Genomic DNA, 27,950 nt, shown 5'->3' with positions numbered 1-27,950 from the left:
AGTAGCTTTGATGTCAAACACATGATGGTTTATTTGGAGTTAACGGCCGGAGGATTCACATCACAAGTCCAAGAGTCAGAGGTTCTGACTTCACGGTAGAGTTGCCACGTCAATTCTGGAGAGCCTCTCTCTTGCCAGCCCATCTAACTGGTTTCGCAGAGAGTAAACAACATATTTGAGAAGATAGCCTAAACAGTGTGGGAACACTGAGCTACTTGCCTCGGACACCTATGACCTCGAAGATTTCACCTTGGAGTCCACAAATACAGAGAAGGAAGTGTCCCAGTGTACCCACAACACAGACCATCTGTGACCCAGTATTGACCGGTCACAGAATGGGAACAATAACATTATTGGCTAAGCAGCCTGTGTCCTTAAAGAAGGTAAACAGACATCAAGGTTTGTCCTGTATGTCACATCTTGGCGTCTATGACAATTATTTCCATAACAGTTACTATTATTAATAATGTCTTCTTTGTTTTCTTTATTTATCGCTGCAGAAAGGATCATGCCAGCCCACATCAAACACCTGATCAAGAACTTGTGAACCTCACGCTGCAGACACCTGTGTGATATTCCACTCTGACTGGAACCCTCAAAATGACCTGCAGGTACGATATATATATCTGCTCTGTCCGTCCTAAAGATAGATCAATAGGGCTACAACAACAACAGTCTTTCCGTTTATTCCCTCGGTTCTTTAAGTGTATATTATTTTCCCATTTAATGCTTAAAAACGTTGAACAGCAGCTGCACATGATGCTCTTTTGACCCCTCTTTTAATTTTTAATTTCAGGCTCAAGCTCGGTGTCATCGTTTTGGCCAGTCTAAGGCGGTGGAGGTGTACCGTCTGATCACTAGAAACTATGAGAGGGAAATGCTGGATAAAGCTAGTCTGAAGCTCGGGCTGGACCGTGCCGTCCTGCAGAGCATGAGTGGCAACAACAACGGGGTGAGAAAAAGAAAATCTGTCATATTTCTAGATGCCAAGTCATTTTTGGGTCAGTCGCTGTTGCAGTACGCTTAGTTTATTTTCAAAAAGAGTTTTCTAAATCCACTTGTGTAAATGTCTCTCTGCGTCGCCTTTAGCCGGTCCAGCAGTTCTCCAAGAAGGAGATCGAGGACCTGCTGAGGAAAGGAGCCTATGCCGCCATCATGGACGAGAACGACGAAGGCAACCACTTCTGCTAGGAGGACATCGACCAGATCCTGCAGCGAAGAGCCACCATCATCACCATCACCAGGTATGTTCTTAGCAGCACTAGCCACTTGCTCTTTGAGACATCAAGTACTTGGTTATTTGAAATGTAATATTGATGATGTAATAATTAAAACTAGGGATGGGTACCGAGCCCCAGTATTAACGGGGCCCCGGGGCTGAATTATTAAAGACCGTGGTACCGTTAACGTCCAACGTTATCGATCTTTTTATCGGTACTGGAGACATTTAAAAAATAGATGTCATATGTATTATATCTACATAAACATTATATCGCAGTCTTACTGTCGCCAACTCCGTTTCTAATATGCAATAAGACTACAAAGTGCTTCTATGATTTATTTTCGATCTTTCCAATCCAGACGAGAGATCTCTCTCTCCCCTGTCGGTGTGCGAGGGGGCGGGGCAGTTTACACACAGAACCTGCTACATGCATGCAACACACACACACACACACACACGCGCGTGCGCACACAAACACATGGCGGAGAGAACTAAGCGCCCCGAGGGTAGTTATGTTACCCGTCTTGAGCATGGATGTATAATAAGAACTGGATACAGCGTCGGAGGAGGGGCCTCGTTTTTTCCTATGAGAGCTGCTCATTGGCGCATGAAGTCAAAATGGCCCAACTTTTGAGAGAGCGAAACGTCACAGATTACCCGTCATGCCTGGCTGTCAGAGCAGAAGAACCCGTTTGTGCGCTCACAGAGCATGCGCCCCTTAAGCCCCGCCCCCGAGCACACACTCTCGGCTCACTAGATGAATGGAGAGAGAGAATAAATCTAGATTCGGCTTTTAGTGCATTTTACAACTTTAAGGACTTAATGATTCCAGGGCTATACAATAGTTCCTACTGGGTAGTTTATTTAGTTAAAAAAAAATTATCCACCGATTTACAGACGTCTCTTTCCCAATGTTAGTCAATGGGAAAAAGTATTTCTGGGCCGGTCGACGTCACAGACTGATAAGGAAATTGTAGTACCACCGTTTGGACACAACGCATATTTTCCTCAGAGTCCAGCACACTTCCTGGGGGCTTGGTCTTGAGGTGGAAAATGCTTTTTGCCAAAAGTGCAATAAGAATTTAGCATGTAAGGGCGGTAACACGAGCTATTTGTCTAAACATTTAGCAAAAGTGCACCACATTCAGACGGAGGAATGCACCGGGTTCGACTGTCTTTCTAGTAGCTCTGTAGCTCCATCCACGAGTAACGTTTCCACGTCAGGTGTTATGTATGCTAGCAGCAACACACAGAGTTAACTCAATAATACAAACATGGGTTAATGATTAGAGGTAACTGAGTTATTTATTTTGTTAAAGTTTCAGCTATTCTGTTTGCAGTTCTGTCATCACATAATTGAATACGATTTGTTAAAACATTGTTGTTTCTTATTTTCAGTTTGCTTCAAGCAGTGGCTGTACGAGAAAGACTTGGAGGACCAAGAAATGCTGGCCAGATTGGCAAAGACCGGAAGATACATAACAGAGAAGATAATGGATATTAACAAGAAAAAGAAAAACAATGTTTATAATTTCTTTGTTGCTGTTTACATTTTGAATTATATTTGTTATTTTTAAATCAAATGCATCTATTTTAGATGATATATTTATTTAGATGTAGGTTTTTTTTTTTAATATATATTATTGTATTAAGTATCATTTATTAAATAAAAATACTGATATGAACACTATACAATGTCTTTATTTTGATAGTTACCAGAATACATTGTATATTTAATACTAACATAAGCTGGTGATAGATAAATGCTGGTCTGCTAGTATGCCAGCAGACAAATATTTATAAAGAAAGAAACAGAAGGGAGGAAATGATGATAGCTAGACTCAGAATAAATCACACAGCATTGAATGGTACGCTGCATGTCATGGGGAAAAGTAACAGTGACAAGTGTAGGAACTGTGGAGTTAAAGAAAATGTGGAACATCTATAAAGCTGAAAGAGAAAAACTAAAGGATAACGTTTTAGAGGCAGAGAGGGAATGGAGTGTGGTTGGTATTTTGGGAACAAAAGGAGAGGGAGAAAGAGCTACCAGCAAGGCACTCTTTACCTTTAGTGAAACTGGGGTAGGTAAAATTATCTAACATTAGGTCAGGAAAGATCATAGATTGTTGTTTTGTTTTATTTATTACGTTTTTTATTTATTTATTTTTGGATTAGATCATAGATACGTCCATGAGTTAAGAGATGGAATGATATGATGATTCACACTCATGTACAGTAGGTGGCGGTATGCACCTTAAAGTTGTTTGCAATCCGCCAAAAAACCGAGAGAAGAAGAAGTCAACTGGTTTGCCACCGAAGAAGAAGCGAACATTTCTGGCGGGTGAAATTTAGAGTATCAGATTACATGCGATGTCTGACTCTGATAATTTAGTAGTTTGCCTTATGGCGCGTTTCCACTACAGGCCTCGCTCGGTTTGGTTAGGCCTTATTAGGCCCGGTGTCAGTACCAGATGTGTTCGGGGTACCAGATGTGTTCGGGTGTATTTCCGTCATATACTCACCTCCCTCTGCTCCCAGCGCTCTGCTGCCACACACCGGCCGTCTGCGGAACTGCAGCCGGAGGAACTCGGGACAGCTTGTTATGTGTGGGGTGCTATGGTGGGGTCCCATGTACTTGTGCACATAAATAATGTTTCTAATTACTTACAATTTAAAAAAATATATATTCTGCGTTACTTTAGCCAACACTTTTATAAGGCCACTAGATTAGATAATTACGAAATGTGTAGATAGAATAGGCCTACATATCTTTCAGGTTGTTATTTTGTCATTATGTTTAATGTTTTATTTACCTTTTAATATGTTTATATAGTATCTGAACTTTGGAGAGGAGTTAGGAGACACACGACACATCAAATCACATCTACAGATCAAGACGAAGCGAATGGAAGTACTCCCATACTCCTAGAGTGAAAATGTTTGTGAAAACGTGTGCAAAGTCTCCGAAAATCCTAAAAATAAGCTCATATTTGAATTCCCCATAAAAAAACACATCATTCAGTAAAAAGAAGGCCCCACTGATCATCTACTCTCTGAGACGATTCCAGGGATGTCTGGCTTGAGTTTCTACCACCAGGGAAAGTGGACAAAAGTGCCCGAGATCAGCCTCTTAATTTACCCAGGGCCTAGTGCTTGGCGTTTGGCATGAACATTCAGGAAACTCCCCTGAGTATTTTATTAAATATCTGAACTTTGGAGAGGAGTTGGGGGACACACGACACATCAAATCACATCTACAGATCAAGACGAAGCGAATGGAAGTACTCCTAGCCTGTGAAAAACGTGTGCAAAGTCTCCGAAAACGGAGCAGTGGCTGTGATGCTAGCTTTGCGGCTAGTTGTTATTGTTTGAAGTTGTTGCTATGGAAACAACATGACGGAGATCAAATTAATATATTCTACATATAATAACGGACAAAGTAAAGAATGAAGTGTAGGCTATGGAAACAACATGACGGAGAAAAAGTATAATCTTCTACATATAATAACGGACAAAGTAAAGAATGAAGTGTCGGCTATGTTTAAATGTTCGGAATTTGACCGTGATGGCCCTCTTGAGTTGCCGTAAAATATGACGAAGATGACTATTATTTAACAACTCTTTTTATTGGGTTCTTTTATTTTGGGTTAAGTACATTATTACCGTTATTTCCACACACCCCCCCGCCTCTGTTAGTACACATTTACTGACACAAACATTTGTATCATCTGTTGTAGACCCCAATAAATAAAAATAAAATAAGAACTAATTCTCAAAAAAGATAAACGCCATTCTTAAAATGTATAAACGAACAATAGTTTGATTAATATTGATTGGAGTGCACGATAGAAATAAAATAATTGAGAGAAGAAAAAGAGATATGTTATCTATCAAAACCCAGTTAGATTAACATTCATTGGATTGCACACTTTGTTTGTTTGGATATGTAGTAAATTAACATTTCAATAGCACTTAATGACTGACTGAATGGAAATGACAATAAATGAAAATGTAAAACGAAAAAAAGCGATCATGAAAATGTTTCCAAAAAATGAATTAAATTATTTTTGACCACTTTGTTGTTCAGATATATCACATATTTGTAACTAAATGATACATGAATTGAAACAAAACACGGTATAAACTGAGGAGTGACTCCCGTGAGGTTCATGTATTTTCTTCACTCTGCTCTCATGTCAAGAAGCATCAGATCAGTGCATGCACTGCCTCGTCCAATCAGTGAGCGATACACAGTAAGGGGGCGGGGTGAGTATCTGAGGATTTCATCGGAGGATGGTCTGGTGGTTCCTCGGTTATAGCTCCTCGCTCCTCGCTCCTCGATCCTCCGGCAGAAATAAGAGCCATGGGACGGTACTCAAGATGGCGCAGGGAAATCAACTTCCGGTGAGACCGAGGACCGAGGAAATGAAAATAGTCGACCTGAGAAGCAGCCCGGCTCACTTTAATGCTGCGCTTGGGTAGTTACTATAGTAACGCAGTGTAGGCGGAGCCGTGACGTCATCTTCAATGAGAGCCCCAGAAAAACAACACAGCCGTTAGCTCTTAGCACTCAGAGCTCACAGCTCTTCATATCTGTTCAGAAACTAGACAAAAGTTAAACAAGTGCAAACCACAGACTGCCTGTGTCATGGCGAATACAGTCGCTGCTTTATTTATGTATGTGTAGGCCGTTGTTGTGAGTGTGGACGGTCGGAGCATATAACGTTAGCTTAGCCAAGCTCCATTTAGAAAACACGTATTTCAAAAGGGTTTGTCGCCTGCCGTATGTCTACAGACTTGTCAAAGCATTAATTCATGGTTTTTACTAACCGGTATCAGTATGTTGTTACTTCGGCATCATTTTGAAACGTGTATTACAATTAAATCACGGTCAAATATGTTCATCTTGTTGTAGTTGTAGCCCCCTTGCCAGCGATTCTCTCTCTAGTTTAGCATACTCAGCCTGGTTGTTCCTGGCCCTAGAACCACGATTTGATGGGGCCCAAAAAACTGAATTATGACCCGCTAGCCGGTACTAGGCCAAGTGGAAACGCAACCAAAAACGGGCCCCGCACGGCTCGGCACGCTTAAAGTGAGCTACCCGCTGTAGTGGAAACGCGCCATTATAGTCCTCCTCCATTTTCTTCCTCTTCTCGAGTAGTCAGTGTGGTGCTGTTGCTTTGGTCTGGGTCTCTGGATCTGTGAGCTAACCACGCCCCGTTCATTTGCATATAAGGAATGGAAATGTCTCGGCTGCTTCTCAGGTCGACTATTTTCATTTCCTCGGTCCTCGGTCTCACCGGAAGTTGATTTGCCTGCGCCATCTTGAGTACCGTCCCATGGCTCTTATTTCTGCCGGAGGACCGAGGATCGAGGAGCGAGGAGCGATAATGGAGGAGCGATAACCGAGGAACCACCAGACCATCCTCCGATGAAATCCTCAGATACTCGCCCCGCCTCCTTACTGTGTATCGCTCACTGATTGGACGATGCAGTGCATGCACTGATCTCATGCTTCTTGACATGAGAGCAGAGTGAAGAAAACACATGAACCTCACAGGACTCACTCCTCAGTTTATACCGTGTTTTGTTTCAATTCATGTTTCATTTAGTTACAAATATGAGATATATCTGAACAACAAAGTGGTCAAAAATCATTTTATTCATTTGTTGGAAACATTTTCATGATCGCTTTTTTCGTTTTACATTTTAATTTATTGTCATTTCCATTCAGTCAGTCATTAAGTGCTATTAAAATGTTAATGTGCTACATATCCACACAAACACACAAAGTGTGCAATCGAATGAATGTTAATCTAACTGGGTTTTGATAGATAACATATCTCTTTTTCTTCTCTCAATTATTTTATTTCTTTTGTGCACTCTAATCAATATTAATCAAACTATTGTTCGTTTATACATTTTAAGAATGGCGTTTATCTTTTTTGAGAATGAGTTCTTATTTTATTTTATTTATTGGGATCTACAACAGATGATACAAATGTTTGTGTCAGTAAATGTGTACTAACAGAGGCGGGGGTGTGTGTGGAAATAACGGGGACAGAGCTGGCTGCTGTCAGACGCTCAGCTGTGCAGCGTCATCACAAACGGACGTCGCTTCACGTGACGCTCCGGAGGAAAGGACGTCCCATTGCTCTTAAAACTAATTTCCCTGCTTCTCGTGGTTTCCTTGCGTCCCTCCATGCTTCCCTGGTGGGAGTGACTAAACGCAGGGAAACGACGCAAGTGAGGGAAGCAAGGATTTCATTTAATCGACCTGAGAAGCAGCCCTCATCATGAAATACAAGTCACCTGAAATAAGTAAATGCGTCATTATGAAATACAAGTCATCTGAAATAAATAAATACGTCATTATGAAATACGAGTCTCTTGAAATAAATACATGTGTCATTATGAAATAAAAGTCTCTTGAAATAAATACATGTGTCATTATGAAATAAAAGTCTCTTGAAATAAATAAATGTGTCACTATGAAATAAAAGTCCCATGAAATAAATAAATGTGTATTTAAATGTACATGTATACATATTTATTGCCTCATTTATTTATTTCAGAATTTATTTCATATAGGCATATTTATATATATATGTATTTATTTAATTATTTATGTATTTATTTAATTGTGGCTTAAATGGCATTCCATATCGCTGCAGCTTTCTCATTTGCGCTCCTTCACTTTTTGTTTGAGATTCTGACACAAACCAGAGCCATATAATTATCATATTATTATTATTATTATATATGGCTCTGACACAAACGTCCCAGGTGAGCGGGACTTCCAGGGGTGCGTCCCCATTGGCTACTCAGTTTTTGAATTACAGCCCAGTCCTCCAGCGATTATACAGTGCAGCTGCGGTGCGGTGGCTGAGCGTGGATAGAACACCCGGCCGCAGAAGAACCAGCATTTCAATTATTATAATACTACAAGTGAAAATATATGTAAGTATTGATCATTTGTGTTGTTTGTGCTGTACTATACGGTCTGTTTCTTTATTGTGTTAAGTGAGAAGTAAAGAAAAGCTGTGCTATGAAAGTTAGCTTTTGCTAACTTTAGGTCCATAACTATGCAAGCTAATGGCGCATTTCCACTGCAACGGGGTAGCCCCGTTTAAGCGTCCCTAAGCGTCCTCGCTCAGGCCTCGGGCTGCCTCGCTGGCCGTCCGAGGCCGTGGCGCATTTCCATTACAGTTTAGGACCTGGGCAGAGCCCTAGAGAGATAAGAGTTACGACACTCTTTGATGTCACCGCCAGCCGGTCACGTGGTTTATGTATGCCGGGATAGTTCAAAACGCACTTCCGTTGCAATGCTTCTCTATGGCAAAAACAGCACAAACATGGTCAAAATAGTCATAGATTAAACCAACGCTGTTATTTTTTAAAGATTGCTTTCATATTTACATGATGTGGTTACACTTTGTATGGATTGGCACTATTTATAAGTTTCGTTATTTAACGATATTTTGAGGGGAAAGTGTGGTAGCACAAGCAGGCTATGTTGCTGTCACTGCCAGGGCAGTCACGTCCGTAGTATAGTTGCGCTGCGCTGTCATGTTCTTCTATGGGACAGACAGACAGCAGCGATTGCGTTATTGAATGGTAAATATATATATTAAAAAAACACACACACCCAAGTACTTTTTCAGCTGTAATTGCATTATTGCATGAAATCTTACCTTCAAAGCTGACGAAGTCGCGCTAGCTAACTAGCAGGCAATGCTAGCTAAATTGGTTGTAACAACCAAGATAAAATATAGATAATTACGCTGTGCATATACAAATGAAGACCAGTATAAGCATCATAAAGGGCCTCTGATACAATATAGACAGTTGACAATTCAAAATAGTTCGATATTTCAGGAACTTACCTCTGGAACTAATCGACGCGCCGTAATGTAAGTGAATGAGGTTCAACGCCCAAATGACAATATTTGAGCTATTTCGATGTCCATACACCGGAAGTAGGCGCCGCCATTTTTTACAACGGAGGTCTATGGGAGTGTCGTAACTCTTATCTCTCTAGGGCTCTCGACCTGGGGTAGCAACGCAGTGTAGGCGGGGCGATCGGCTTTGTTTTTGTTCACATTTCGAGTTGTTCCGTCGAGCTCCCGCTGGATTTGATCATCCCCAATGAGATGTAGGAACGTCGTCACCTCCTCGGTCGACCACGGTGTGCTTTTCTTATTAGACCCCTGCACCATCTTCATCCACGCTGAGCGTTGCTGTTACTTATCACTGGCTCAGTGTCATTTCATTTGACCAAATATCTTTACATATACATTTAATAGATGTTATTATTATCCACCTTTTTGTTTTATGTCCTTTTATTTAAAACATTATTTGAGACTTCATCTTCTGGTTCAAATTTCAATAAATGTAATTTGTATAATCACTCTTTTGTCTTACATGAAAATGTTAGAGATTACATTCAAATCTGTTGATTATTCATCTTCCTCAGGGTAGGAATAGTATGAGTTGTTAATGCTAAATGTATATCATTTTCTCACAGGATATAGAATGAGACAACACAGTTTGTATCCATTGTGTATGAATGCTTCAGCTCTTCAGACCAACATAGTAAGATGTGAGCATGTTCCTAATTGTGTTGGTATGCAGCCTAGGTCAGGTCTGTTTCATAAAGCAAATATTCCACTTTTATATTGTAGAATTTGTAAAATTAAAGCAGTCTTTAATTGTTTGTCCAAAACATAGCAATATATGCTTTTGAAATGTAACATGTCTTTGAAAAAAAAATAGTAGGCCTATACAGTTTATATTGTGCATCACCTTTAGCTTGAAAATACATAGATGTGTTTTTTTTATCTATAAAATAAATAGACAGACAGACAGACACTTTGTCAATCCCAAATTGGGAAATTAATTAACAGCAGCAGTGTGTTCAGGTATTAAAATATTTAAAGTTGGAATAAAGTATAAACTACACAACACAAGTATAATGCACAGCAATCCATAAGAGAAGTCCGATATGTTCATGAAAACTCCTCAGGAGACACCGACACTAACGTGGCCGAGTGGACTCCGGAGTTTGCTGCATGAGTTGCACTGTATGATCTGTGGTGTAGTGGGCTGTCACTCAAAAACTGAGTAGCCAATGAGGACACACCCCTGAAAGTCCCGCCCACCTGGGATGTTTGTGTCAAAATCTCAAACAAAAAATGAGGGAGCGTAAACGAGAAGAGCTGCAGCGAGAGCAAAAGTCTGATCATTGAGAAAGAAGAAACAAGAACTGCAAAGAAAAACCTGGGCGAGACACCCCAGGTGAATAGGGTAATTTTTTTAACTTAAAGGTATCAGCTAGAAAGTTCTCCAGTTAATTACTTACAATAAGGTAATTGTTTTTTGTATTACAAGTTTTCTGAAATAGCATGTTTACATATGCAAATTAACCATTATCTCATTAAATATGCACATATTTTAACACATTTCAGGAATCGAAATCTGAACTTTGGATAAAGCCAGGTTTCATTTTGTAGTCATATTAGTATCTAAGGCTTTTACAGAAGGGATATTAGATATCTCTTTTTATCACTCCATAAATCAGAAAATACTGTCAACAGCCCTAAAATATACATTTTTGCCATGTTTTTAGGTATACAATGTTGTATAATTCAGGCTATGAATGATATATGAACAAACCCTTCTCTAAAAGCCTTCATAATATTGATAGGAATTAGGGCTGAACGATATACCGTGTCATGGCGATGACCGCGATATGCGCACGCACGCGCGATATTCACACCGCAGGGACGTGCGGTTTTATTCATTTAAAAAAAAAAAATGCTGACGCACTTTAGCACATAATTCAAAATAAAGATACCCTTATTACTTATCGAAACTGCACATACAATATATCCGATTAAAGCTGAGACTCCACAGATGATTTAAGTATAGTATCTAAGCGATCCGATCTCGCGACAGGGGAAGCAAACACAGACATCACAAGACGTACCTTTTACGGAGCTTTTATGGGAGATTGTCTCACCGTAGCTGTCAATCTGATCAAAAGACGTGTTCAATTACATTAAAACGAGAAAAAACGCGGCTGAATCGGTTGATCCATAGGTTAATAATGTATCTGTGGTTTTGAAGCAATTGTTTATAATCCATAATTCCATTTTTATGTAAAAATCGGAGCACAAAAGTTAGCTGCTAATGGTAGCCACCAGAGTGTATGCAGCTTCCGGTTTTGGCTACGCGTCACTCTCACTCCTTATTTGGTAATGTGTGTATTAGACTGCCGCATTGCCAAGACCGGAAGCAGCAGCCACTCTGGTGGCTACCATTAGCAGCTAACTTTTTCTCTGCGATTTTTACATAAAAATGGAATTATGGATTATAAATGAAATCATTTTTTTATACAGAGACGTTAAAAACCTATGGATTAACCTATTCAGCCGCGTTTTTTCTCGTTTTAATGCCATTGAACACGTCTTTTGATCAGATTGACAGCTATGGTGAGACGATCTCCCCTAGAAGCTCCGTAAAGGTACGTGTTGTGATGTCTGTGTTTGCTTCCCCAGTCGCGAGTTCGGATGACTCAGTGATGATACTATATACCTAAATAATCTGTGGAATGTGCAGCTACGATAAGTAATAAGGGTACTTTTATCTTGAGTTCTGTGCCAAAGTCGCTCAGGGGTCATTTAGATGCTTCTTATGGGACTTGTACCCGCCGGGACCTTGGGGCTTAACAGGTTTAAAAAAAACGCAATATATATCGCAGGGGAACAAAAAACCGCAATGTCAGTTTTTTTCAATATCGTGCAGCCCTAATAGGAATATAACTGGAAGGTTTGGTGTATGTACGTGCTACTGAAGTTGAAATTTCGAACTCAGAGTAGGAGAAAAAACTCATTTTGAGAAAACGACCTTTAAAGATTGCAGTGAGGCGCTAGCTAAACCCTCCTGTTCTTTGGATGATAGCTTGCACATCGACGCACTCCGTGAAGGTATTTCATGTTCGGGGTCATTGATTTTTTTTGTATAACCTTGCTTCGTGCAAGTGACAATTGTTGTCGTCTTCTCTGTGAACGTTTTTTTCGCCGTTCTTTTGCCATTTTGAGATTTCAATTTCTAGCGGAAAGCTAACCAGAAAGTGTTTTAGCACACCACGTGACGCATCTGAACGAATCACATTGTCAGAAATTGACACCAGCCAATGAGATTTAGTTTCTTGGTTTAAGACCCCTTTGTGCTTTCACGATTGGTTGCTGATACAAAGGAAATTACCATATTTAGATCCGATGAGATTGTGCAGGAGAGACACAGCTTTCCAACGATATCTCTGTTGACATGGTGCACACAGCGGTCGCGGTACTTTATGTTATGTTAGAATGCTAACTTTTGGTGAATTTAGGAGAAATCTACAGACGCAAATAGACAAATTATAGTAAAATAAACACTTAAATGTGTATTTTGTACGTTTTCCTTCCAAAAGCCTGAAAGAAAACATGTTATAGAATCAAAATAGCACAAAATCTCAAAATTGACCAGTACTTGAAAAACGATGTTTTTGCCTGCCGTGTCTCGCCTTAAAACAAAGAAAAAAATACTTATAGTTTACATGATTACACAAATGATTTGTTTGCAATTTATAGTTTTATTTTTGAAATTAATTTTATTTTGCTTGACTCAGTTTTTGTTTTTTTTAAACTCATAGTTTTGCTTTATTCTGAGAAAGTGTTGCTTTATCTTTATGATACAAAACTAATCCCATAGGTTTGCATACCGCCCAGCCAATCAGACATAGGAACCTTTTTCTCCCACGAAAGTACCTGCTCTCTAGCAGGGACTGAAAACTGACGGAAAAGGGGGTAAAAAGGTTCTCATGAACTAATTTTAGTTCTGGCTCTTTTTGGTGTGAACGCGACATTTCGGAACTATATCGGAACTAAAGTGGGAAAAGTACTGCGGTGTGAACGCGGCTATGGAAAAGCAGAAATAAAGGAGGGGGAGGGGGTGATGTGAATGGGTTGGGGGGGGGGGGGGGGGGGAGAAAAAACAACTGTATTCACCTGATGCCAGACCATAACATTATGACCCAATCCCTGTTATATTTACTGGTGGGGAACACTCGGTGGTGCAGGAAGCAGCTATAACATTGTTTTTCCCTCCTGCTAAAAAGCCTGTGTTCTAGTAAAACTTTAGGGGGCTCAAACCCACAGCTCCCTTCAATCTGCTTCCAGGGGGAAAGCTGAGTCACCTGAGCCCGCCTCTGCCCTCTGGCTCTCTCGTTCTTTCTTTCTTTTTCATCCTTCTTTGTCTCCATCTCTTCTCTCTGCCTTTGGAGGTAACCACAAAGTAAAGAAAGCCAAAGGGGGGGGGGGCATTTTATATTGCAAATGTACTTACTGTTAACGATTCTTAATGTAAACCACAGGAGACTCTGCTTTAACACAATTACATAAATGGGCCAGAAATATATACAGTGGATAAATACATTTGAAATACAAGCACGGGTCTTTTGTAACTTTGCCTAGATAATGTTGTTATATGTTGTGCGGTCTACAGATTTAGAGAGAGAAGTCAAAGAAATACAATAGAGTCCCTCTTTTATGAGTCATTTAGTGGGACATGGGCTGCCTTCTCAAGATGTCATCAACACAACAGAGGGATCTTTCACGCACACACAAACAGATATTATGTTACAGGAACAACAAGGGGAAAAGGCTGAAAAAAAGAAAACAGGCCACGATCATAATAAGGCCAAGGCAAGATGGATCTGTTGTTGTCTGGATGAGGACATCGCAGAGCAAACTTTGTAATTACAAATAGATCAGACCGTATGATGTTGTTGTGTGGTCTCTGTGTAAACTCCATCAATATTTTGTTTTGAGACTTGCGTGGATTCCTTCCCTTTTGTTTGTCTTCAGGAGACCCAGGAATCTCTCTTTGCGACGCAGCACTTTGTATATAGGAAGGAGAGGGAGAGGGAACTTAGGTCATTGCTTTTGCAGATGCATCCTCAGCTGCCCTTTTTCAGTGGCAAGACTTGCCAGGGTGTTACACTAACACTAGATTTTGGCGTTGAGTAAGGCGCCAACAACAGTTCCAGTCACTTCAGCACCGCAGATGCGGTGTCAGACTGGAACTGCGGTGTGCAACATTAACAGGGCATTCACCCCCCCTTACCTCGGACTGCCTCTCACTCGGGTCCAGCTCCCAGGGCTGTGGGCTGATGTTGTTATTGTTGTTTTTCGTGCTGAGAACAGGAGTCCCAGCCAAAACGGACTCCTGTTGCAATAACAATACCTGGGGGCCACTGCTCTGTTGCTCCCCAGTTTTATTTCACTGGGGAGCACCAGCTACGATGTCTGTGGACAATCAACAACCAATTTGCTGAGGGGGGGAAGTGGGAGATCAGCCAAAGACTGTTCTTTTTCTTTGTCTTTAAAACGTGCGCTGAGTCTTTGTCACTATCTCTTCTTTTTGGGTGTCATTGGCCTCCACAAAAGGCCACACAGATGTTAAAAGTCTATCTTACATGTACAAAAGATCATTAAGGACGATTTAAGTCCTAAACATAAAAATGTATGCACGGGAAAACAGATAGACCAAGCAGACACACATGAAATGAACCAAACACACAGAACGTGGGATTGGGCTTCCATATGGCACATGTGCATAGTATACTCATTGTACATCATCAGAAACAAGCGGTATAAGGATCCGGTCAAAAACGTATATACTTAATAGCAAAATAAATATAATATACATTTCCAAAAGGACAATTTTTTTGCCTAATTTAAAGTCTATTTAACTTCTTTTTTTGTGTGAATTCACCTAGTGTACTTAATCAAAAAAAAGGTTAAATGTTAAAATATTTTTGTTGACATTGGAATTACAATTATATTATTTCTCCAGCGTGTTTAAAATATACCTAAAAGAGGATTCAGATTAGGCTTCGTTGTTTTTGTGTTTTTGGAAATGTTCCAAGGCAACTTCGCAGCTTATGCCTCACGTTAACACCTCTAACAAACAACAACAGCAGAAGATTGTTTTCAGGACCTGGCCACATTAATCCTTGGGAAAGACTCCCCGACCAAGTCTACCCTCACAGGGGAGGGGAACAAAGGGGAGGTCAAGGACCAACTTGACCCAGAGAAAGTGAACAACGTTTTAGGTACAGATCATCTGTATTTAAGTCCTAATCATGGATGGATTTCAATGGTATATATCGTCTAACTTATTAAGTTTTAAATCTAATGTCTGCTTTCTTTTTTAAAGATGCAGTGAGAAATATTTAAGAAACACATTTTATTCATTTCTGCATTTTGTTTATTTGGCTGTATTTCTGTTAAGAAAATTACCATGAGGAAAGTATTCATAATAAAAGATAGGATGTTTGAAGTGCAGATTAAAGACATAAAAGTGTTATATTTAAAGTAGGTTTGCATTACATTATTTTTATTTAGTTTAAATTTATTTTTGGACAAGATTATGTACTCTGTAATGTGGGGATTATGTTTGTTTCTGTAATGAACACACCAATGTATGGATTAAAGTATTTTTTAATATGTTTTTTAACGCAGTTATAAGAAGGTATTCTCATATTGAATGATTAAAAAAAAACAGGTTTTCATCATACTGTTATTGGCTCTTTGACATCACTGGTAATGGATAACTAAACAGAGTTTTTATTATACTAATATCTCTTAGAGTACACTGGTAATACATCACTAATGAGCTGATATTGTATTGAAAGGATCCAGGTAACACATTGACATTAATCTAAAAAGCTGTTATCTGGGGTAAATATATTCAGATAAAGTGAGAATAAAAAATATTACACTAGGGAGATATCAAATGACAATACTCCGGAGGTCAACCAGCATGCACCTACATTTTGTGTTTTAATTCTTATATCTTATATAAAAAATGATTGCTTGATATACTACAACACTTGCTCTGCATGTTGCCTGTCAATTGCAAAAATGTTGGCATTCAGGGTATTGCTTATATACGTTTTTTCATGCTGACTTCAGATGGTGTGTGTTGCACTTCAGTGGCTGACCATCCCTGACGTTGACTTTAATTTCTAATTTCACAAGACATAATACAGTTTAAGCCTTATACTGAATGCTTTGGTAGACATACACCTGTCCCCCTAACACATGCCAAGGTATCAACCGACTCACAGTATTTCATTTGTGGCCAATGGCAAAGTTTTATTATGCAGATACATTACACTAGGGATTACTACAAAAAGTGCAAGCTTTCTGGTAACAAAGGCGTTACTGATGTTGAAAAACGGGGACGTCAGTGGAACCCGTCAGACCCCGCTGTGCCCCGACAAACTGGGGAAAGCCTACTCATTCCATCCAAACTATTTACATAACTCCATGGAGAAAATTGGCCCGTACGAGTTAGCTTTTCCATGTGCGCCACACAGTAGAGATGCTGTTACAATAATTGTCCTCTTACACGAGCAAAGGGCATACACAGTACAGTATTTACAGTTTGAAAAAAAGACGAGAAGGAAGGTGAGAGGGAGAGAGGAAAAAGGGAAAGAGAGAAGGAGAAAACTGCTGATCAGGAAAGAGAGTGGGGTTCCACGGATATTCCCCCAAAACAAACACATCTATGTTGATTTTTGTCATTTTCTTGGCTCTGTGAAGTACAGTAGTTGGCAGGACAGTGAGCTCTATGATGGTTTGTATGACTGGCTGTCATAGACTTATAGGTGGCTTCCCGCTGCCTCAGCGTATGCCCCTTTCCTCCCTCTGTGATGACCCTCACCTCTCTTCTAGCTACACTCTCTCTGTGGTTGGCCATTTCATCTCTTTCTCTCTCCTTCGACCCAGTTGAAAAAACAATCAACCTGGGCCCAGTTGTGCTGCTTGCAACACCTACTGCCCAGATGGCATCCATTGTTTGCAATTAGTTCCAAGGCACGTGTTTGACAGCAAGCGTATTTGTATACGTGCAAACTTGCTTGTACGTTTTTGCAAGCATGCAAACATGTAGCAGGGTGCAAATGTGTGCACACATCTGGGCATAAACACATTTTTTGGTGCATTAAATGATCAGCAGAAAATCAAGCAGCCTGGGAAACCCATGGAAGGACACGGGTCTGAGCAGGCCCAATTATTAGGAACAATCCATCAATATGCAGAGCAAGGCTCAGCAGAAAAACATGGCAAAAAAAGTGAAAGCCCAAAAAAATGTGGTTCTTACGAGGAGGGAGAGAAAAATCTGTCTTTACAATCCCCCTGTTTCAGCTTGCCAACTTTCTGCTGGCTGTTGGTAGTGCGGAAATGAGAGCGTGCTAGATTCTCCCCTCCTGAGAATAACACAAACCCCTCAAAGCTCAAATCAAACACACAATCCACGTCACAGGAAACCATTTTGAAGCGTAAAACCTCCCAATGGGAGCTCCATTTGAATGCTGCGGGTATGCGCTGCCTTGCTCGCCCCCTGCACCTCCCCCTCTCTCCCCTCCCGCTCTCTCAAGGCTTCAACCACAACCTAACCCGAACCACATCACCTCTCAGACGACAAGACTCCCTTTCTCTCTCGCTGTCCATTTCCCCTTTATTCCCTTTTTTTCTTTGTTGTTCTTCTTTGCATCTCCTTCTCTCTCACTATCTCTGCTATCAACAATTATAATTTCATTATCAATGTAAAATACAAGATGGATAGATGGATGGATAAGCACATCATTTAATCGGGTTAAGGGTCATGAGCCAGCCCTCTCACTTGAAGTACTCCAGTGACATCTCCTGCCACCAACCATCGCCACCGCCCCCCCCCACATCTCAAACCTCCACCACAACTATCCTACTCTGTCGTCACTTCTCTAAGCCACCTCTTCCCCCTTCTTCTCTCCCCTCGCCCCTTTTTCCTCCTCTTTGCCTGGCAATTGAAAGCGGAGGTCAGGAGGGCATATGGGAGGCAATCACAGTAGTTTGTTTTGGCTCTCTCACCCCCACACGAAAGTCCTTGGCTGTGCAGGAGCAATGCCGCCACCTTGCCTGCTTGCTGCCTGGGAAACAAACACATCCTTAATCACCTAGGCCCTGTATCCGCCAAGGCCACACTAGTTGAGCCCCGTCTGACAAGCTTAGGCCAGAGAAGTTGGACTCCATCTGATGAACTCAGGCCATACAAGTCAAGCTCTGTCTACTGAACTCAGGCCACATTAGTGGCAGCCAGACAGTCAAATCCAGGTCGCACTAGTTGAGTACCCTTTGTTGAAACAGAGCCAGTGAGGACATACTCTTCAAGCTCAGTGCCTACTCAACCCAGGCCACTTTAATCAAGCCCTGATGTCCAAACGGCCAGGAAAGTTACTCCCCATCGGGTGAATTAAGGCCACTAAAGTCCGGCCATGACCGTTGAACAGAAGCCAGAAAAGGCTGTGTGAGCTGTTCTGTCATTATGTTGGCTAAGTGTTGCCTAATAGTGGGATTCTCTGACATAAGCACTGCACAGTTTAGGGCTGGCTACTAAACGAGATGTAAGACAGATGAGGAGACGCTTTAAGAAAGGGTCAGTGGCTAACAGCCATTTAGACCAGAGATGAGTTTAGTGAGTTGTTTTGTGCCATCAATCCCTCCCTCCTAATCCTCAATAAAAGATATAGCTTCTTAATCTCCCTCTCTGTCCATCTATCTCTCACCAGTTCACCTTCTCCCAACAACTTCCGCTCCATGCTTTACTGCACCTTCACCCTTCTCTTGCACCTCACTAGTACATTAGTCATGAACATGCTCAATTTGAAGAAGGCATTCAAGGCCGAGAATGTGTTTGTGTGTAAACAATAGGGGTACTAAAACCCGGGCAGCATGTTTTTCAGCTCCTCTTCCAGTGTCTGCTTGACAATGTGAGCTAAGGCGGGGCCTCAGATTTGTGTTATACTGTAAACCACAGCATTCTCAGACCTTAAAGAATTTCCCCTTTGGGAACTCTTATTAGCATGTACTGGGTAAACCCTATACACACATAGCCACCACGCCCACCACGTTACGCTCTGTCTCCATTGGGATGTCAGACAATTAACCTTGAGTTTCTGCTCCCTGGGTGATATAAAGAGATTAGTGACCCAGGTTTGATTGTGTGTGATGAGAAGAGACTAGTGTTAAAGTATAGAAGATCTCATTGCTTCGAGGAAATTAATTCACCCAATCTCCAAGGCTCATTGTTCCCATGGTCTCGCGCCTCCTCTGTTCTCCTCTCAACCGTGTTTCAAGTCAGAGTGACCTGCGGGCAGGAGCAAAAGCAGTGATACTCCTGCTGATCCCCGTCCAGCCCACCGTGCAGCCAGGCGGCAGCTGAGCTGAGCAGGTACATGAAGCGCTGAGACCGGCTGGGACTTCCAGGAAGTTCAGCATCAGGGATCAGTGTGTGTTATTGACTTGGCAGAGCCTTCAGACAGTACGATTCCACCAGTGAGGGGTTCGCTGACTGCACCGGTGCACATATGTGTGTAGAGCTCTGTAGTCCAGATGGGTGGCCAGGCCCGAGTTGATTTCTGTTTCTTTATTATGACAATTGAAGTCATTTGAACCATCGGATTCTTCCCTCTCTCTCTCCCTGAAACACATGCATACTGACTGCACCAAACCTACTCCCATCTCTTTGCTTCTCTTACGTACGTATCACTGTTATTAAGTTGTTTAAAATGCAAATGTATGTGTTGAACAGCTGGGAGGGACCACCCAACCAGCAGAGGAGTATTGTGTTGATAGCAGATAAGCTGAAATGGAGTGTCAGGAGAAATTCTTCCCCTCCTTAAGACAGTCGTCTGTGCGTAAGCCTCACAAACACTGTGCCACAAAACAACAATGCCTGGTGGCTCCTCCCCCCCTCCCTCCCATGGTCAACACAAACAAATGTTAGTGCAAACACAGATCAAAGACCCCACCACAGTCCCTTCAGTGATGAAAGATGGCATGTGCCATCTTCTAGTGTCAGGGCTTCTAATTTATCCTAATTGATGTTGTGACAGGCAAAGAGCGGAAGGATCTCAGGAGGAGCGCAAAGTGGGAAAACAGCATTCAGCTTTTATTAAGCCCGAGCACTGCTGAAGAAAACAGAATAAGACGAGGCTGGTTTAGCTGATTGATCCTTTGTGTAGATGAGTTGGAGGCAATAAGATGCTTCATGCAAACAAGACCAGGACAACATGTTGACAAATCCTTCAAACAGTGGAAGAACATTCAGCTCTTTAACCCAAACAGATTATCTAAAATAAAATGCATTGTTTTTTATTTAAAGGTGAGGTAGGTAATTTGAACAAATCTGCCACTTCCTCACAGAGCCCCTCCTCCAACACACACGAACGTGCACATGACCAATGAGGGCACGAGATAAGTTTGTGCACAGATGGAAGGCTGACAGGCAGGTAGGCCATCCAATCAGCCGGCTAAAATGATTGGTCGTGCTTTTTACAGTACTACGGCTTCCACAGATGACATTTTTTTAATGGATTTTTTGTCAAAGCACTTTAGATATTCATTGCTATCGGGATGTTAAGAGCTTTCCATGGAATATAACAAAAAGTGTATCTCGAGACGGTTTCCTTTAACAACACAACTGTAAATTACATGTGAAATGCTTAAAAAACATAATTAAAATGATGTTTAGATGGTGATGAGATTTTACACCTGTGTAAATAAAGGCAAAAAATAAATAAAAATGCATAAATAATAACTATTAATCAATTAACAAAATCAAATCATAAATGTTTTATCTATTAATGACATGTTCTGTGTATTTACTTGGTTCAGTGTGTGCTTTAAATATACACAACATTAGGAAATGCTGTCATACCTTTTTAATAATATAAAGGATCTGTTTGATAGTAAAGCATACTGATTCTTTGTAATTTGAGCAGCGATAAACAGCCGGGCCACATGTTTTTTACAGCGTCCTGCTTCAGTTGTTGCTCCTGGCTCTGAGCCAGCAACTGTATAGATGTGAGTACAGTATGACCGTGTGTGCACACACCGAGGGGCCACATCAGGGTACACTTTATGTATGTGTGAGTGGTTCACAGTGAGGCATGAACATGAGTAGGGTGTGTGCATGTGTGTCTCTTTGTGCCCGTGTAGTACATTCTCAGAAAAACGGAAGATGTTAACTTTTTTTATGTAAGGGTGCATACGGTACATGGACTCACACTGAAACAGACACACACATGTACGTATACACACTTACGGGGTGACAGAGTGCACTGGCTGAGCTCAGATGAACCAATGGCAACCTGGGAAGGAGGAATGTGTATGGCGCTGGTCCAAGAGAGGCCGTCAGAATCCTCAGCAGGCAACCCTGGTTGTCTTAGTGAACACGAGTGTGAGTGTGGGTCTGCACAAGAAGCTGGTAGGGGTAGTAATTTTACCCATAGATTCTTGTGAATTGAGTGAATTTATGCAACTTCAATTAAACATTTTGTTGAGTTGAAGCACACCACAATATATGCAAAGCTCTCTTCTCAATATGGTGGGAATAGGATGAAGCACAGCATTGCCTTATCTGCAGCGTTACTATATCTAAATTCCTCAGCAGCTACTGGATGCAATGGAGCATCTGGAGGTGAAGAGTTTCCTTTCAAGTCGGCAGTAAGGAGGAGATCTGCCCCCTAGGGAGGACATAGAGATCGAGGGTGGGCGTTGCTATAGTGCCACTCATCCCACTAATCCCAAAAGTACAGCATGATGTCATGCAGATTCCAAGCGTGGACTGCAGCAGCTGAAACAGGATCATGTGTGCACTTGACTAATGCACACCCGAACATGAATAAAGTAAAAGGAGAGAGGAGTAAGGAGGGAAAAAGGAGGAGAGTGAAGAGTTGTTTAAAATATTCAACCCCCCTTCCATTAACTAGCCGTAGGGATGGGAGCACGACCTGCACTGTACATCTCATGAGAGAGAGAAGGAATAAAAGAGGGAGAGAAAGATGGTGCACTGTGGACCTCTTTCATCCAGTAGCCCTTGAATCCAGCTCAGCATTTTCTCAGTGATGTCATCTCTTTTTCACTCTCACTTCACCCTCTTCACTTTCTCCCTCACCTCCATCTGCTCTCTCTCTCACTCCATCCTTCCTGGGCTTTCTGCGTCTCGCACGCACATGTTCGCATCTCCCCCTCTCGGCACTTTCACAACGTGTGGTGCATTACAATATACGACGCATCTTGTCCAGCACACATCGATCCCTATAAATCTGTAGCGACGTGCAGTCATCCCGAGTTCAGCTGGGACAGGAGGTATGGGGCTCACTCATTTCGGTGCATACCTCTCCATCCTCCCGTTTCTTCACACTCCAGCAGAGCAGCATCATCTGACAGGCAGGGAGAACACTGTGTTAACTAACAGGGAAATGGCTGCCAGCTGCACGGACAGGGCCGGACAGGGGGGGGACACATTGTGCTTGCAGCTTTTTATTAGGTATGAAGAGAAGGGAGAGGTATGGGGAGAACATGGAGGAGAGGAGGGCAAGGAGAGGAGGAGTGTATGTAGCTCAGGCACAAAAAAACACTCTTCCTTTGAAGTAGTCATTATTTTTTACAGCAGTGGAGTTTGGTGTTAAATATTTACTACGTAGACAGGTTTGGCTCACTGAAGAAGAAAAAGTGAATTCCATGAGGGAAAATTTAACAAAAACTGAAAAGCGTGCGCTAAGATTTGTGACTGCGAGCCCTCGGCAGGAAACGGACCGGTCTCTGCCAGCAAGAACTGGTCTGATCTGCTCTTACAGAATCTCCAAACACCTGCTTACATAAACTGTAGCTGCTCCTTGGACAAACTCATTGACATCAATAATGTACGTCTTAAAAGCTTAACATAGTCTTCAATCAGTAAACATAATTATACATTTAAAGATCATTTTTATTCAGAAGTGTATGTATATCTTGTCTGTCCTGGTCTAGAGATATACTGTACAGTGACCATGTAGTTGTGATGTCACCACATTTTCTCACTAAATACTCACATTTTTGTTTGGAAAATATCACAACGTCAAAGGGCTGATGCACCTTGAGATGTCTTACTTCATGTTCCACAGCCAGGATGATGCACCATCGCTGATGTTCAATGTGACCTTTCACTCCTGACGGAAAGACACTTATCACTTCAGACTGCCTTACCTACTTAAAAAGGAGCTCTCTGCTGGAGTATGCAGCAACATGGGGGACTCAATTTCTGCTCAATAAAAAAAAAGGAAAAAAGGACCCACAGTAAGAGCAGATAAACTGCTAATGTCCAGATATTTAAGAAAGTGATTTTGCATGTATCCCGTCTCATAAGTTTGTGATGTAAATGTTGCATTTTGAGGTCAATCCGTGGTCTTTTCTGGCAAGAGAAACACTTTAATTCAGGACCGACGCAACTTTGGCAGGTCCTCCACACATGTTATCACTTAAAACTGGAAGTCTATCGTTTTTTTTAGCTCAAGTTACATCCTTACTGATCAGTATTATGTGCTAGATGATCTCGTCAGCAAAATTATCATCATGGGTAAAAAATTAAAAATATTTTTTGTCTTTTTTTCTGTAGAATCTTAATGATTTGAGAAACACATTTATTCTATAAAAAAATGGAATCACTTCGAAAATATGTTACATTTGATGACTTGATCTTCGTCTATGACGTCATTTATTGTTTTACTCATTCTGCCTCAAAATGTTTTTCTTTTTAATGGTTCTTCCTGTTTATTTGTTCTTCATAAAGAGTGAATATGACTAAGTGACATTTATCTGCATGAGCAATAGATGAGCTCATTGACTGTGTGTGTCTCAGTGTCTTTGTACAAACAGTATCCAAAAGGGCCAAAGCACAACATGTCAACAGAGTCATAATATCAACACATCAATGCAAGTTTACATCCAAAAGTAAGTGTATCTGACTTTAGGTGGCACAGGGTTTCCCCCTGACAAGAAACAGGGACAGATTAGTACTTGGCAAACACCAGAACTTGATTTCCCAACATTCATGTGGGGTCTTCTCGGGCTGGGAGGAGAGCGGGAACAAGAATTTGCTCTCTCTCTCTCTCTCTGTTGATTAAGCAGCTGTTTCTCTGGAGGTCCGGACTGGGCAACGGAGAGAGAACAGAAAAGAAAATTGAATGGCTGTGTAACAGGAGGCTTGTTTTGTTCCAAATCAGATTGCTTTATAGCGACGCAGGGGGTGAGCGGTTCCAGGCAGCACAATGGGCCAACAGGATCAATATTGACATTCTCCTTAGTGATAGCCGAGTTGGCTGGGTGAGGTCAGGGACTGGACCTTTGTATTAGCCGGCCAGCATTAGTGGTCACGGCTGGGGGACACTTACTGTAACCTTGGCCTCTCAGCATAATGGAGGGTCTGAGCGAGCCCAGGAGAGGTCCCTCCCCTTTATGGGCCTTATTACCGTAAGAGAGCTCAGTCCTCCTGTGGCCCGCTTCGCACAGATCATTACTTTGTCAAAACAGCTACCAGACCACGTTGGCACAGGGAAGGCCAGCTTGTGTGACGGACAGCGTCTTGAAGTGCCAGTTGTTGAGCGCAGCAGCCGTGGGAGATGAGGCGAGGAGAATACAAAAAAAAAAAGTAAGCACAGCCCTTTTGGACAGCCAGCCGTTTATTAGTTCTTATTCCAACAGCACTTACAATTAGACAGATTCACTGGCAAGTCCTGCATGCTAGGCAAACACACACAAACACTGGGCACAACCTTCTCTCGGAGTTATGGCAAGAGGTGCTACCACAGAATAATAAAACACTCCAGCAAATTCCGTGTTGTTGCTTTGCTCAAACAACATCTCGATTGTTGTTTACCTAAAGTGGTCAATTAATCCAAAGCAAACTCATAAAAGAGGAAAGGATGTGGGTTGTCCAGGTAGTCTGATCCAACTGGCTGAGAGTCAGGGCTACTAGGGATGCCACAGTACACTCTCCCCAGTGTAGGAGAGATACGAGGAGACAAAGGGTCAGCAGAGGAGACAGGCGAGGAGGAAAGGAAACTCCTGAAGAGAGAGGAGGGACGAAGGAAGAAGAGGTGCGGAGGTATTGGTGCAAAACAGGAGGGGTAAAAGAAGAGGAGGTGGAGCAGGATGGGAGGATAGGAGGTCATCTGAGGTGAGGTTCTGCACGATGGGCTGGTTTCATGAAAGATGGACACGGGCCACTCTCCTCCTCCTTTGATTCTGGTCTGGCTCGGGTTACTGGACCGAAGCCTTGCATATACTCACTCTCACACACACAGACACACACACACACACCAAACACATGTCTCCAGTCTCCCACACACATGCTCATTCCTCTTTGCTACACACTTGAAAGTATTTCTTACAGAAGTAGAAGTGACATCACAACAGTGGCGTTGTAAGCCAATACATGTTGCTCCCAATCAAACACCCACGCCACGCCATATGAGCACAGAGTTCCCGGTCAGTGGGCTGACTCAGAGTCCGAACCACTCCGTGACCCCTCCTCTCCTGGGGTCAAGTTTCTGCCTCTGCTTCTCGTCCTCCATGAACTTCTGCTCCATCTCTTCCATGGAGCCCTCCTCTGGCGTCTTATCTTTTTCTGGGAAGACGTCCGGGAAGCTGAAGGTCTGGCCCTGGGCCTGGGATTCAAAGGCAAAAAGAGAGCAAAATGAGTAAAGAAAACATTATGATACTTCCTAGTAATAAGAGGAATTCGTTTTTTTACTTTCACTTAAAATAATTTCACTTGTTTGTGCAAGAAGAAAGCATCAAACTGCATTTTCCCTTTCTCTTTGCAAAACGGAAAGTGAGATACTCATTTGGAATTCAGGACACCGTTTCTCCTTCTATATTCCTCTTCCAGTTACACTGCTCTTTCTCTCTGGCATTCAATATATCCAACTCTCTCCCACATGTAATCTCTCATCTCTCTCCATTTCTCTGGTCTTGATTTATTCAGAGGGAAAGGATGGTATCCATTATTTATTCCATACCAACCCATCTCTGGCCATGGCTAATGCATCACTGGCCCAACCGTAGTCTGTGTCAGGCCGCCGTAGAGTACAGTACACACACATGCAAGCCTGCACACCCACACACACAAAAAATAACAGGTCAGCGGGTGCATGCATGCACACATATCCATAGCCTATCCCTCTCAGCCTCTCCCATGGACACCTGGCAACAAGAATTCACTGTTATGAGTCTCAACTGGAGCCAAATCATTGCAGTCCTTAAATGACTCAACTTGATGTAAAGCCGTAATATTCAGTGCATGACATTAAGGATTTTGGCTAAGCTAATTTACAGATGGCCCTGAGCCCAATAGAGATTGCCCTGAAAAATGCATGGCGGACGAAATGGCACGAAGGGTTTGGGGGGCCTCCGTCCCCCTAGAAAATTTAGATTTTTGCAGGTCTTAGATGCTGTCTGGTGCATTCTCTAGACTGAATTATAAGATGAACCACCACAATATTATATTGTACAATTTCAATTGTATTCTTCATTTCACTTGTTTGTTTGTTCTTGTTTGTGTTTGCTCGCTTGCATGCCCTGCATAGCTATAAGAAATACTCAAGTTGTTGGTCAAGACACTTTCCATCTGATGAAGGCAAATGCCTTCCCAGATGTAAAAAAGTAGAAAACATTACATTCAGTTATAACTGCCTAAACAAACATTATTTACACTATTATGGCCCCTGTTAAAAATGTTTGTAATGTTATCTACTGTAAGTTGGTCGAACGAATGCCTCCTCATCCAGAAGCTGACCGAGCAGACCAGAGCAGCAGTCGAGAGGAACCGAGCGCATCCGCGAAGCACACAAAATGGCGACGTCAGAGTTCCCGTTAGCCGGTGTAGGCATAGATATATATAAACACTAGATGGCTCATGGGAGATTTTCCAGCGTAGCTGACCGGCCGCCATCTTGCTACAGTTAACAGTTACTCTGATTCGCGTTATGGTAGCTGTTGTAAGGTGAGTGATCTGCACAAAAATACTCTTAACTCGCTGAAATCTTGACTGATTTACAAACGGTTTTGTTTATTATAAACGTTATTAGCATGGCTATGATACAGGATGCTTGGACATGTTGAAATTGCAGCTTTTCTTTGTGTATGTGGTTGTATTTATTAGCTGGCTAATAACAAGAGGCTATGAGTGAGACCTAGTATTACAAAGTTCACCCAGCAACTTTACACCAGTGGGAGAGGCAGAACTGCTTTCTTTTCAACATAACTTAAGTTACACATGATTTCTTCCAAGTGGTTTGGCTTGTTAAAAACATCTTGCATTATGATACAGGAATTTGCTGGCTTTGTGTTTACAGAAGTACCTGACTATGCCTGACTTTTGTGCAGCCTACGGATGCTCTAATCACCGCAGTCTGCAAACAAGAACCCGTGGGATCACCTTTCACGTGTAAGATATGACAATATTATGACTATAATTAGGATAATCGTTAATTACTTAGTGGATGTATGTACATTACAAGTCCTGCTACACAGGATCAGTGGGGCTATGTGAGATAATAGTATTGCAAGATTGTTGTTGACCCAGCCTCTTTAGAATATGTTGTTACCATTTCTTTACACAATTATTTAATGTTTCTTTTGGACACCTTTTGTATTACTCTTAGTGTGGTTGTCTTATTCTTAAAGTAGGCTATACATACATGCATACATACCAAAAATATGATAATTTCGGTGTGTATTTTTGTCCTTACCCTTAATGTTAAAGGAAAGAAGGGAGGAAAATGTTGACAATAATTTATATATCTGGCTAC

General features: G+C 41.7%; 1 protein-coding gene and 1 long non-coding RNA gene across 2 annotated transcripts in view; one reads left to right on the top strand and one right to left on the bottom strand.

Annotated features, from left to right (window-relative positions):
• Positions 1-500: 500 nt before the first annotated feature.
• On the top strand, positions 501-1,190 carry LOC117545877. Its single transcript, XR_004568890.1, has 3 exons — positions 501-611; positions 797-952; positions 1,090-1,190. It is a non-coding gene; the product is annotated as an uncharacterized LOC117545877 (long non-coding RNA).
• Positions 1,191-24,797: 23,607 nt separating this feature from the next.
• Positions 24,798-27,950, bottom strand: part of mrpl23 (mitochondrial ribosomal protein L23) — a 57,622-nt gene continuing 54,469 nt past the window's right edge. Inside the window, exon 5 of the mRNA XM_034215880.1 lies at positions 24,798-25,805. Within this exon, the coding sequence (XP_034071771.1) occupies positions 25,641-25,805 (165 nt within the window). The 3' untranslated portion in view covers positions 24,798-25,640. The remainder of the gene's footprint in view (positions 25,806-27,950) is intronic.

This window comes from Gymnodraco acuticeps, unplaced genomic scaffold (genome assembly GCF_902827175.1).
Source record: "Gymnodraco acuticeps unplaced genomic scaffold, fGymAcu1.1, whole genome shotgun sequence".
NCBI classification, from domain to species: domain Eukaryota; kingdom Metazoa; phylum Chordata; class Actinopteri; order Perciformes; family Bathydraconidae; genus Gymnodraco; species Gymnodraco acuticeps.
This window is presented reverse-complemented; position numbering and strand designations above follow the sequence as displayed.